Source organism: Rissa tridactyla, chromosome 9, assembly GCF_028500815.1.
Source record: "Rissa tridactyla isolate bRisTri1 chromosome 9, bRisTri1.patW.cur.20221130, whole genome shotgun sequence".
NCBI lineage: Eukaryota > Metazoa > Chordata > Aves > Charadriiformes > Laridae > Rissa > Rissa tridactyla.
In genome coordinates this window covers 26723190-26736356 of record NC_071474.1, presented here as the reverse complement: position 1 = coordinate 26736356, position 13167 = coordinate 26723190, and the positions used below count along the sequence as shown (strand labels likewise).

The following is a 13167-nucleotide window of genomic DNA, read 5'->3' as shown; positions in this document are numbered from 1 at the left end:
GGACAGCGGACCTGACGCCGCATGGCAAGTCAGGGTCTCCCAGTCTGGCACCTACCAGTGCCCGGCAGAACGGGACAAGCCCAGCCAAGGCTATAGCATCTTCCACCGCAAACACAACCCTGAAACCAGCCTGTGACCTCGCTCCTAACCGCAGAGCCAGCCCTAAGCCTAAGAATACAGCCTGAGCCCTACAGCCCCAGCCCTGGGGACACCAAACCCAGAGCAGGCTCAGCACTGGCCCCGAGGCCATGGCAAGCAGAGGGAAATCTGTGAGCCCGGACAAGCAGAGCAGGACCAGCCAGGTCTCGCCCTCCTGTCCTCAGCCTGAAGCTCTGGAGAAGTTTTACGCTGCGTTTAGGCTCTGAGAAACATCTCCTTTGTGCTCCTCTTTTATTTCCTGGGTTCAGGAAAGAAACCTGCTCGTGCAGTGTAAATGATGCTAGTGGGGAAAACGGGGCCGTGCCAGGGCTGTGCAGGAGGCTGTCAAGCCCGGGGCTGGCAGCCCGTGAAATGGCACCCGGGTGCAGGTGGCATGGGATGCTGGAGAGTGTGGGAGGAGGACCCCGACTCCTATCCAGAGCTGTGTCTCGCCCCCCCGGCCCCTCACCCCCAGCACAGCTCCACTCAGGGACAGCCCGCTCGAAGCCTGGCACCGGATGGCACTGCAAGGGCAGGGAACACCAGGGACGGTAAAACAAGTAAGAGAATGAAGCCAAAATGCAGATACGTAAGGCTTGGAGAGGAGCAGGAGGGGGAACGGGGAAGGTGGGGATGCAGCCAGCCAGGGAGCAACACGGCAGGGCTGATCTCAGGGGGAGTGGGCACAGAGCTCACCGCGGGGGCCCCAAGCTTTGCACCATGCACCCCCAAAGGGGTTTTTGGCTGAGACTCTGCACCGACAGCAGCGATGAGGTCAAGCAGCCAGGGAGGGAGAGAGGGAAGGAGAAGCAGCAGGGATTAGGGATGCTCATGCCTGGTACTCACCTTGTGAAGTCCTCATCCCCGATCATGTGCCGAGGGATGGGCGAGTACCGGGATGGAGTCACCTGGGGAGGGACGGGGTAAGCAGGCTTGCTCTCAACGCTGCCCAGGTAGCCCAGACTGGAGTTATGGCTTATGTGGTTGTCAGCCAAGGATGAGAAGGCTGCAGGGAAGGAGAAGGGCATCAGGAGCAGGAATCCATCTGCAACGCGGATGTGGAGACCAGCCCCGTGTTGCCCGCCACCCCAGCACACGCCATCCCCCCCCCGCCAGCCCTGCAGTGCCCAGGCTGCCACGCCAGCGGCCGGCGGCGTACGTACTGCTGGCGTAGTCGGGGGGCGCGTACATGTCGTTGAGGTGGATGTTGCCGGGCTTGGCCACTTTCAGGTACACCATGTCAGAGGTGTTCTTCAGGGCGGCCACCGCCTCCTCGTGCCTCACGTCCTGCAGGTTCGTGTTATTCACCTGCCGGAGGGAAGGGGCTGGGTAACGTGGCTGCAGGCTGGAGGGCAGGGGCTAATGCAGCCCTGCGGGAACAGAGAGGTTTCCGGCGGGGTAGGTGCCACGGTAGCTCTGGAGACAGGGTCCCATCTCCATGGGTCTGGCCCTCCCGCCTGCAGTCGGTGCTGCACCTGCCCGTCCCACAGCACCGTCCCAGCAGGGACCCCAGGGACGGGGCACGGGGCTGCTGGAGGGAGAGGTGCTGGAGTTCAGGATCGGCACCGCAGAGACTGCCCCGCTTCGCTTCATGACCGTCTGCAAGCACGGGGCTTACCGCCAGCAGCCGGTCCCCGATCTGCAGGCGCCCATCCTTCTGGGCAGCGCCGCCCTCGATGATCTTGGTGATGTAGATGCTGTTGTCCCCGGGGATGTGCTGGTTCCCGATGCCCCCCGCGATGCTGAACCCCAGGCCTGAGGGGGAGCGAGAGGGCAGGTGAGGGGTGATGGACGGAGCCCTGGGCTGCCACCACGGCCCCTCTGCAGTCACTGGGCTTCCCACCCTGCCCCAAACCCATCAGGCAGCGGGCCACCCTGCTGCTGTGCGGGGACAGCCCAGCCACCACACACTGCATTGTGGGGCTGTCCCATACCCCGTGCCCCACAGCATCCCACGCTGCCATACCACCCTGTGGCACCCCGCGCTGTGGTGGTGCCACCTCGCATCCCACATTCCCTGTCACGCTGCCTTGCATCCTGTTGCATCCCATGCTGAGGAGTCACCCCACACCATTCCGTGGGACAGCAAGGCACCCCAGTGCTACGAGCAGAGCAAGGGGTTCACCTTTGGGACCCTTCATCAGGTTGACCTCCATGATGGTCTCTGGCGGGGGCTGCCGGCGACGCACCACGAGCCGCACCACGGGGCCCGCTTCCTTCAGGGCCTCCACGGCTTTGCTGTGCACCACCTCGGAGACGTCCACGTCATTCACCCGCAGCACGCAGTCGTTCACCCTGCAGGCACATGGTGGCCCTGAGCTCCCCTGGGGAACCGCCAGCCTGTGCCACCCTCCTCTGGACACCTCTGCCACCCTCCTCCGGCCACGCAGACCCTTGTGCGGAGAAGAGCTGCTCAAGCTGGCCAGATCGTGCCCTGCCGGGGTGAGAGCTGGGTCCCTCCTGAAAGGAGAAGGCAGCGGGGCTGGTCCCCACGCCACGACCCTGGTGAAAACGGGAGATGAGGGGAAAGGCTGGACCCTGCCCCAGGCTGCAGGCGGAAGGATGGGAGCCGGAGCCTGGCGCAGGGAGGGGTGGCTGGTGGCAGGGGACCATGAGCATCCCTGCACTGAGGGGACCTGGCTGTAGGGAGGGGACCACGGGAGGGGAACCAGGGACCATGGCAGGGGAGGGGCGGCAGGAGCTGCCTAGAGGGTCCCTAGGGAGATCCTGGGTGACACCCTGATGGAGCTGCTCCCCTGGCCCCGTACACTCACTCACCCCAGACGGCCGTCCATGGCTGCCGCTCCCCCGGGGATGATTTTGGTGATGAAGATTCCCGGGTCATCTGGAATGTGGGGGTTGTCGATTCCTCCCGCTATGCTGAAGCCGAGGCCAGAATTACCCTGCGGGAAATCAAACACTGTGTCTTTCCCTGGTGGGCAATCGCTTGCCGCCGGCCCTCCCGAAGCAGTTCTCTCCCAGCATGGCTGCCTGGGGCGCAGGAGCCCTTACAGCATCTGTCTCTCCCCAGGGTGCCCGGCTGAGGGGGCAGAGGGATGCGCGGCCGGACGGGAGGCCGGCACTCATCAGCCGAGGCGCTCAGAGCAGCAGCGCGGAGCACCGACCAGATGGAGCGGGAGAGTGGGAGCCGCCGAGGACCTCCCTCACCGCCGCATCTCCACCAAGAGACTCTGAGGCAGGCGGTGAGCTGGGGGACGAGGGGGTGGTCCTTGGCGGAGAAAACCTCCCCTTGCTGGCTGCTGCCCAGGAGGAGACACTGATGCTGCAGCTTGCGCGGAGCAGCGGGGCTTGTGCCAGTCACCAGCATCCCACTCCTGCCCCCCTGCCCACTGCGATGCAGCCCCAGCATGGAGCCAGCCCGGGGGCCGGCAGTGCTGATGCCAAAATTTGCAGGACTGGGTGGAGGGGGCTGTCTGGATAGAGCGGGGTCTTCAGTTCTGCTTCTTCTTCCTCACGGAGATGCTTGGAGCATCACTCGAGCTTTGTCCTGCTCAAGTCTGCCCGAGGAGAATGCAGGGCCGTGCCACATCTCCAGCCCCATCCCGGCAGCATCCCAGGATGAGTGGCCATGGCCCTGCACCGCCTCTCCCCCTTCAGGATCCCCGGTAGTGACACACTCACAGGTGCTGCTTCCAGCTCCGGGCTTGATGCAAGTGGACAATTCCTGCTTTTTCTGCTCTGCCTTGAAAATCAGATGGCTCCTCGCCTTGTTTTCTCATGCGGAAGAGCTGATACTTAGTCACATCCTATCGTGCCCGCCTCTCTCGTACACAAGCGGGCTCGGGCCAAGCACTCTCCTGGCTGCCCACAGCCACAGTGCTCAGCGCTAGGCGATGGGGAGCTCTGCCCTTCAGGGGGAACCCATGGCCAGGAGGGCTCCAGCTCCCCGGGATCCTCTAGCACCAGCAGCAGGCCGGGGCTCACGCTTCTCCCCCGCAATGTGGGCTCAGCATCAGCTCTTGCGGCGACGCGGAGGTCTCTGCTCTGACTTTATGCCATTCATGACCCAGCACGTGGCACCTCCGGGAGCCACTCTCACTACACAATGCTCCCGGATGCTCTCCTGCTGGCTGGGATTTGGCCAGCACGTGACGAGGAGGCGCTCAACGGTGTAAGGTCTGAGGCCGCTCTCCTTTTTTTAAACTGGATTCTGGTTACGCTGTGCCCAGCTCCAAAAAGCTCACTGTCACCGGAGACCCAGCCTGGCCCCAGCAAGGCAGGTTGAGACTGTGCAAAATAGCCTCCAGCCATTCATTGCGCCTGTCTACGGAAGGGTGCGCTCCGATGCTAGTGACAAAACCTGGAAATGATCCGAGAGGTGTTTATTTTTATTTTGATAAGCCTTGAAATGGAAGGGATTTCTTAGCTGGCATCAGGGTTGACGCAGACACGGGGGCAGCTCCTGCTGCGGACACATGTGTGGTGGGTAAACCCAAAGCCACGTTCCTCTGCAGACAGGGTGTCCTCGGTTATTTCCCCCAAAACACTGCTGCATTTGCCCTTGGACAACAAGGACATTGACAGAGCAGCAATTCTGAGGTACGCTGAGGGGTCATCTCTGGGAGCCAGACACCCAGCAAGGGGACAGCCTTGCCTGCACGCGCCAGGGTGCTCCTCCTGCAGTAAGACGGGGCCGTTGGATCCCGCTGGGGACCAGGTGAAGGGGAAGGACCTGGGGAAGGTCCGCACTGGCCCTGGCTGCTAAACACTGAAATTACCTCACGGTTCCACGCTGCTGGAGAGGGAATTTCCGCCTGGGGCTTTGAAATAGGGGCAGCAATGAGTGCTGCCTCTCCGTGCGACCCTGCCAGCTCCCCCCTTGTCCCCGCTGTGGGCTGAGGACAGAGGATGCTCTGAAGAACCCCTGAAAGCAAGGCTTTTGCCTCTAAACTGGGCCCAGAGCAAGAAGCACTCAGCCCAAAAAGGAAGCATCCCCTGGGCTGGTTTCGTCAGGCACGCCGGGGAAGCGGTGGGTGAGGCGGCAGCCCCAGATAACCTTCCGTCCACCCACCTCCATGATGCAGAGCCAAGGGGAGGAGGGAGATGACTAAAGGCAGAGAGGAACAGAAGAACGAGCGATGCGTCTTCCCCTGCGATGCTGGCCAGGCAGCAAGGCCGAGCCGCCCGGCGTGGCAGCGAGAGGAGGCCAGGCGTGCCGTGGGGCAGCCTCCCGCCCCGGCCATCCCCGCTCCGCAGGCTGTGCCCACCTCTCCGAGCAAACCTCGGGCCAGCTTTTCCCACTGCCTCTCCATCCCTCCATCCCTGACAGGGTAAAGCCCTCCCCACCCTGCGCGGTGCCGGATGCTGCCCCAGCTAATTTTAGCCACGGCCGGCGCGGTGCATGCCATCAGCTCTGCGTCGCCAACGGACAAGAAAAGGCTCAAGCAGAAAGTCCCCCCGTTGTGCTCCAGTTTACTAAAAAACCCGTCCTTGCCACTTAGCATCCCCGGGCTGTGTACCCCGGAGTGATGGTGAGTCTGGTGGCAAGGAGGCATCGGTCCCCTGTGCCCGGCTGGGGGTGCGCCCACTCACATGCTTGCACGAGCACCCCCATTTTCCAGCAAAGGCAGTGACAAAGAGCTGCCCCCCCCTGCCAGCTCTGCGCTGGCGGGTTTGTGCGGGCGAGGGTGTGAATGAGGGAGGCGAGGGAGAAGCCTTCCTCCCTCCCTCCCTTCTGGAGGGGTGTGTGGGGAGGGGAGCAGCGAGCCCACCTCTCCCCGCGCTGCGGGGGCTGTGCGGGGAAGGCGAGCGCGACACCCCCAAAAGCCCGTGGAGAGCGCGGGGAGCAGAGACCGATCTCCCGCCGTCAGCTGGCACGGGGATGCGGGGGGTGCCGGCTGCGCCGGTGGGAGGGCGAGTGGGAAGAGGCAGCAAAAGCTGCCGGCGGGTGAGGAGGGAACACTTACCCTTTCCAAGACGATCTCCTCGTATTTGAACATCCCATCGCTGCCGTTCACCTGGGGAGAGGGAGACAGCGCGTTACAGCTCTGTGCCGGTCCGGGGAGGGGGGTGGTGGTTTACTTTTCCCCTCTGATAGCTGTGTGTCAAGAACCCAACCCAAAAGCTGCACCATCACCACTGAAGAAAACCTTAAACGCAATCGCTCGAGCCTGCCCTGGAATTAAACCGTGCGCTGCTTTTCTTTCTGGGCGCGAGCCAAAGCCCGCTGATTTTAATGCACTTCAGCGCAAAGCCTTTATTCTCCCGGCTCATTTCTCCAGCCATGAAAAGGAACACAACTGAAGGCACAAAAAGAAATAACGCCTTTGTTACGCAGCATGTAATTAACCTCGGGAATTCACTGCTGCAGGAAGGAAAGAAAGGGGGTGGGTCCATTTAAAGAAAAAAAATAATGTCTGTACATAATAACATCATGAACACCTTTAACAGCTTATATCTTTTAAATCTTTTAGTAGCACAGCTCTGTTAAGGGGGAATTCAGAATAATTCATTCTACTGAATTAGTTGGGTGCAAAGGAAATGAGATGCGAGTGTGGGGCACAGTAAGAGGGGGAAACATTGTGCTGCCCTCGTATAAAGAACGGTGTAGCCAGTCTCAGTGCTGTACAGCGCCCTGATCCCCGGGCTTGAAAACCTTCCATACCCAGAGTGTCAACCAAAACAAAAGGGATGCAACTGTAGGCTCTGAAGTAAGAAATGGTAAATGTACAGGTCAAAACCTTCCATTTTCCCCATAAGCAACAATGCACAGGAAAATAAGGCAGCAGTTTCCCTCCAAGTCATCAGGATCAGGCCACAAACAGCCACCGAGGTCTAAAATTTAGCAAGATTTGCAAAGCAATTGGCTACTGGAACATCCAGAGCTGTTACGCAGAGCAGCGACGGTTTTGTAGGGGACTGGATTCAACCTCCCTGTCGGAGTTGCTCTGGGCGACACGGAGGGGCCACAGGCGAGTCAGCACGGCACGGCACGGCACGGCACGGCAGAGCCTCTCCCGTCCCACCGCCCCACCTCTGCCTGCAGGCCCTGTTCAGGGTTCCTCATGGGGGTTTTACATCCCCCATTAAATGACGGCTTTCTGTACGCGCTCCATATTCCAAACCGGAGCTGCTGTGGCTTTGTTTGGACGCAGGTCCCCTTCCCCAGCACCAGCACGCCACTCGTGTCCTGCTTGCCCGGGTCCCTGCTATCCACCCCCGTGGAGGCACAGCCTGGCCATCCTCCAAAACCCCACCGTGCTGGGTCATTAGACGGAGGGGACATCAAACCTCATGTATGCTAAAGCCATCATCTGACACCATGGAAGGAAACCCAGCGAGGCAGCGGTGAGGCCCTATTTACAGGTAGGAAGAGCAAAAGGAAGCTTTTCCAGGTGGGAGTAATCAGGTGCCCAGGTGGAAAAGCAGTTCCGCATGCCAGGATCTGGGATGGGGCTGTGCCGCCTGCGACACACGTACCCTCATCCCCTGCCTGGTTCAGCCTTGGTGAGACCAAAGCAATCCCATGCCCTGTTGCAGGTACCGCACTTCAGGAAGGATGAGGTTAGGGAGAGTCCAGAGTGGAAAGACAGAATGGGGGCTCCAGGGAACATGGGCTGAGAGGGTTGACCCTCCTCAGATGTGCTCCGTGCCTGATGCCTCTCAGCCACGGGAAGATTTCAGGGCACAGTTCAGGGTCGGGACATCCAGATGCTCCAATATTAGGATGTTCTGATCCCCCCAGCACATTGGGAGAGGCTTTGGTCAGCTCTTGAACAGGACCCCTCTGCAGGAAAGCACTGGGAGTGGTGGGATTCACCCATAGCAGGATCCTCGACAGCCTCGGAGAGACAGGGACATGTGGTCGGTGCAACCTCCTGCCACAGCATCACCCCGGGCCATGCTCCCGCAGGCAGGGCAGCATCGCTTCCCTCGCCACAGGCTGCCCCTCTGCCATGGGTTGCTTTTCCCCCGCCGCATCCTACTGTACTGACTAATCCTGAGTGGAGCCGACTCGCTGGCCCGTGCCGCCCCCGCAGCCACCCTCGCTCCAGCCTCCGGGCTCATCTCGTCTCCGCAGTTGGTAGCCCGGTGCGTGGGGCGCGTCGTCGCCTCTCCCCGGTTTTCCAGCAACTCGCATTCCTGGCACCCTTCGCTACTACACACATTGTCCTCTCTGCTTTGGCATTCAACACAGTTGCCACACAGCCAGCCATATGCACACCCACGGCCGCAGAGGAACAGCACATACATACCTACAGGATGGGGATGTGCAGAAAACTTTGACAATCTGTGAGCCGCGGAGAGAGCCAGTAGCGCGTCAGCCCCGCCAAGCGAGCGGCCACAGGGCGCAGAGACACCCCGGCAGGCAGCCCCGGCAGACACCCTGCCGCCAGGCAGGGGAGACTGGGGTATCCCCGCTCCCCAAATCTCGGGGCCGCTGACGCTGAGCGGCGCCTTGCAGCACTCCCTGAAAACGAGCGGTGCCGGCGTTCTGCTGGCGCGGCGTGCGCTGGGAGGAGCCTGCTCCGGCCGGGCACCTCAGGGTCAGCTAGGCCCGACCATGAAGTTTCAGCTCCCATTATGTTTCCAAAATCCATGCAACAGAACGCCAGTTAATTGCATAAGGAAGCCAAATGGAGAACTTAATATATACCACGTAACCAAGGGAACAACCCAACAAAGCAAACGTTCCAGCGTCGGAAAATTGAATACCAGTCACTCACTGACGGCAAAACCTCCCCGCGGCACCCACCGGCGCTGCCGCGACCCGGCTCTGCTGCAGCCTGTTCCCCCTCATCTTCGCCAGTGCCCTGCGTGCCTGCCCAGCTCCCCTTTGGGGCCACCTCAGTGCTCCGGGCTCGGCGGGGAGGTGCCCGCTTCCATCACCCTGGGGCAAGGACAGCACCCCCACCCTCCTCCCGTCTCCCCACGTAATGCCTGCAGAGCCGACAGGGGCATTGGGGGCTAATTAGCCCTTCCCAGCATATCCCAATCCTGAGTACCGTCTGATTCCTCATGGAAAAGAGTAAGGGCGTTTTTTTCCAAGCCTTTCCCATGCAGCTAGCCGACCTGAGGGCTCAAGAAGAGGCACCCTTTGCCGGCCTTCACTTCCCTTTCGTGTTTTGAGCAGCAGGGAAACAGTTAGCGATGATGACATTTAAATCATCAACAGAAGGCTGCAGAGTTAACACTCATTTGATAAACAGAAGAGCGCACACCTTCCAGAGCTACTGCAAGCTGTCTGCAGGCTCTGCTGGCCAACACCGCACCAGCGCACGTGGAACCCGCTCTGCAATTTGCTAGAGAGTCAGGATTTGGGTTGGTTTCATTTTTTTTTTTTTTTTTAATAAAAAAAGGAGGCCAAATTTAGAAGACTAAGATGGGGTTCCTCAAACCCAACCCTTATAGCCCATCGGGCTGCGGGAGGAAATAACCTGCAGGGAGGATAACGCTGCCTGCAGCCACTTTCGGAGCAGCATCTAGCCTGTATCTCGTCATTAGGACGCGATGGGGACAGGCAGCAGGACCAGGGGCTGGAGCAGCCGTGTACCGACGTAATGAAGAGTCTGAAGGCTGGGGGGTCAGCCCGTGGCGGTGCCAGCCAGACCCGGAGATGGAGGGCACCTGGCGATGCCCCACGCCCCCCCCAGCGCGGGGGAAGGAGAGCAGCCCGGTGCTGGGGCAGCAGGAGCGATGGGCACGTCCCAGCTGGCGCGGGCACTGGCGGTGCTGGCGAGGGAGAGCTCTCGCTGCCCGCACATGGCAGGGGGCCCAGAGAAAATAGGTCAAGAGCTCCCTCCCTTCACCCCCCGCTACCCAGCCCCGGCATCCATGTGTCCTGCCACAGCACCGAGACCTACTGACTCGCTTCCAGCTAACCCCTGGCCTCAACGCCCTTGCGTGCGTTGCCCACGGGGTTGGCCACACGCACAGAGTAAATAGACGCTGTATTTCTGGTCAGTCTTTTGCCAGAGGGCCAAGCCTGGCGAGCTCGGGCAGAGGGCAGGGGTGTGAAGGCTGACAGCCCTCCCCCCCCACCACAGCTGGGAGGGCTCCGCAGCCACGCTGCCTGCGGGAACTGGCAGCGGGATATGCCACTGCCAGCACCTGGGACCAAAGCGTGAGGCTGGCAGTTTAGTTTTGATTTTTTTTCTATTTTTTTCAGCCTTACGAGTAAATTTTGCCCTGCTCAAAGGCACCAGACCCGTGGTGGCCACCTCTGCTGCCCCCTGACCCTGCAGTGACCGTGGCTGGCAACCCTGGCAGCAGTCAGTGCTGCACATGGAAGTTGCCTCTGCACTCACCAGCGGCAGAGCTTGGGGCTTCCATGGTGCTCACTGGCCAGGATTGGGCCTGGGAAGCACTTGGCTTCCTCGCACCTGGCTTTTAGAGATCAGGGAGGTGGTGGCATCTCACCGCTGGGCAGTGGGGCACCAAAAGAGGGCTCCAAGGATGCAGGCTATGAAACCTTCAACTCCTCGAGGGCTTTGGAGTGACCTTCCCTGCTCACTTTGGGACTGCCTGGCAGCAGTTGCCACGCACCCTGGGCAGCAAGAAGTTGTTTCAGCTTCCGAGAGGCAGCTCTGAAATGCAGAGACCCCCTCCGCCATGGGAACTGGGCTTCTGATGCTCCGTCTCCCTGCTACGGACCTGCTGGGGAAAATACACCAAGGGGTGAAACCCTGAGCGATGACCCGGAGCTGGCACGCGTCATACCCCCTGGCACCCCTCCTTACCCGTCAAGGGATGCCTTTAATATAGCAGGAATTTTATAAGGATTTATTTGGGGTTTTACGCCCTGGGTTTTACAGCTCCCTCCTCCCAAGCCGCAGGCAGCAGAGCTGAGCCCCAGCCCTGGTGGCGAGTGGGACCTGGTGCTGCAGCTCATGCCTTACGGTGCTGCTGGTGCCACATGCTCTTGGGGATGGAGGTGGGTGGACAGAGAGATTGAAATGTGGAGCAGACTTCTTGATAAACAGCCGGGGCCAAATTCAGCCCAGCAGCTAGTCCAATGCAATCAATGGAGCTAGAACAGGAAGGAACTAGACTACATCCATCTGTTTATCATTAAGGAAAGCATTGAATAGTTAAGTAATTAAAGACTGGAAGATGTGACTTTAACCCTTCCAAATACAGACTGTACCATGAGGCTTCAGCTTTTGGGTTTGTGAAAAAAAATGCTTCCAGATTTGCCGTTTTTGGTGTGCTCTTCTGCAGCAAGTCCCTGGTGTGGCTCCTTTGCTGACCTGGGAAACTGCCCGACGGGAGGGTTTGTGGTGTGCTCTCCCCAGAGCCTGAGGAGCCCAGCTCCCCAGAGAAGGAAAGGACGGAGCAGGACTTGTTTCTGTGCTGGTGTGACACGAAGTAGAAGGCAAGAGGGTTCTCAGGCTGGAGGTTGGGAGGAATCGAAGTGAGGTGTCTCCCCTGCCACGGCCACGGGGATGGTGGTCTCCAGCAGATGACAGCCACGACCTGCCCCTTCCTTTTGACCACCGCAGGGCAGTTCCCCCCCACCCTCCTCCTTGGCATGTACTGCTGGGATTGGATGGACGGGGTAGGTGACTGCCACCCCCAGAGTGATGCTGGTGCCTGCCAGGGGTGCAGGGCAGCTCCTGCAACCCAGCCAATCCCACCCCAGGTGCAAGAAGGGAGCTCCCACCCAGCACAGCAAGAAGAAGCTGTGACCAAGGCACAGGGAGAAGGCGCTGACGGGGATGCGGAGCTAACGAGGTGGAGGGAGAAGGCGCGGGAGGGGCATAGAGTTAATGAGCTAGAGTAGGGGTAGGCAGCCAGGAGGAAAGTGGAGTGCACTGTGGTGGGAGGAGGTGGCTGCTGGCCCCATGGGTGGGCTCCCTGCTGCTGGCTTCTGCGGGGCTCGGGAGCCCACCTGGGCTGACAGAGCCTGTCCTTGGCCCTCGGGCTCACCTCTCGCTGCCCTTGGGCACGCAGGCAGGGAGGAGGGACAGGCACGGCTGGAGCCTGGCGAAGGATGTGGTGCTGGTGGCTGCAATGGCGAGCAGGCAATGTCCCCCAAATGGAGGGAGGGTACAAAACAGATGTGAAAGCAGACTTTCCACCCAGGAATACCTCCCTGCCCTGCACACCCCTCATTCGCCCCAGTCCACCCTTGCGGTGTGTCCTTCCTCTCCAGGAGACATTGCCCTTTTTCCAGTTCCCTGTAGAATGGCCCCAGCCGGGTGAGCAAGGAAGAGCGGGCTGCAACACGGCCCTGCCCTGCAGCCGGGGTGCCCAGCACGCTGCCAGAAGCCTCCAACCCCACAAATGCCTTGCCATGCCATGCATTTGGAGAAGGAAACCTTTGGGGACAGCAACTTTCTTCTGCCATGTTCATACAAGGCTGCTGGACCCAGGACCACCATGCTGAGAGAGGCATCATTGCCTTCCTCTCCAGTGCCAGGTGGCTTTGGTTCAGCACTCGAGGCATAATTAAACCATACAGCCAGGGTTGCAGAGGTCTCATCTGGGTGTCCCTTCCTTTCCGTAGCCCTGCCCAACCAGCCCTGCACAGCTCTGGTGCGCACTGACCCCACCACAGGCTGGGGGCTGAGTTCTGCGGTTCTTTACAAGCCAGGTTCAACCACCAGAACTCACCTACAGCCCAAAGCCCACGTGGAGCCCACCGCGACTCCAAAGACAAACCAAGCCCAGCTCCCCGTCCTGGTGCTGCTTCATTAATGTGGAAGGCAGCTGAAATTTGCTGCATCAGAAGAAAACCAGGTGCAAAGCACCCAGCCCTGGCAAGCCGTCAACTGAGCTCCCTTTGGGGAAAAAAAGGGGAGCACCCCACAAGCACGGAGCCAGCGCTGCAGAAATTCATGCTGGCCACCCTGCTCCTTCCTTTCCCCCCCGCTCCCCCCCAGCAGGAATGATTTGCAAATATTCTGGGAAGGGATGCAGCAGCGCACAAACCCTCTCTGCAACAAACCCAGGAGGATTATCTATGGCATTACTATGCCAAGAGTGCCAAATGCACTGTGGCTGCAAACACTCACAGTCACCAAGCACTGCTCAGCTGCTGGCAGCCTTTGCTGGGAGAGAAGCAGC

The 13167-nt window shown here is 60.2% G+C and overlaps 1 protein-coding gene across 3 annotated transcripts in view; it reads right to left on the bottom strand.

The window, feature by feature from the left end:
• DLG3 (discs large MAGUK scaffold protein 3) overlaps nucleotides 1-13167 on the bottom strand; it is an 80807-nt gene that overhangs the window by 26046 nt on the left and 41594 nt on the right. For all 3 annotated transcript variants that reach the window (XR_008468389.1, XM_054214047.1, XM_054214046.1), the window contains exons 6-11: nucleotides 6066-6116; nucleotides 2917-3041; nucleotides 2264-2433; nucleotides 1757-1893; nucleotides 1302-1446; nucleotides 985-1144 (exon numbers count right to left, since the gene is read on the bottom strand). Coding sequence is in view for 2 of the 3 variants with exons in the window: in XM_054214047.1 (XP_054070022.1) it covers nucleotides 985-1144; nucleotides 1302-1446; nucleotides 1757-1893; nucleotides 2264-2433; nucleotides 2917-3041; nucleotides 6066-6116 (788 nt within the window). In the remaining variant the exon portion in view is untranslated. The remainder of the gene's footprint in view (nucleotides 1-984; nucleotides 1145-1301; nucleotides 1447-1756; nucleotides 1894-2263; nucleotides 2434-2916; nucleotides 3042-6065; nucleotides 6117-13167) is intronic.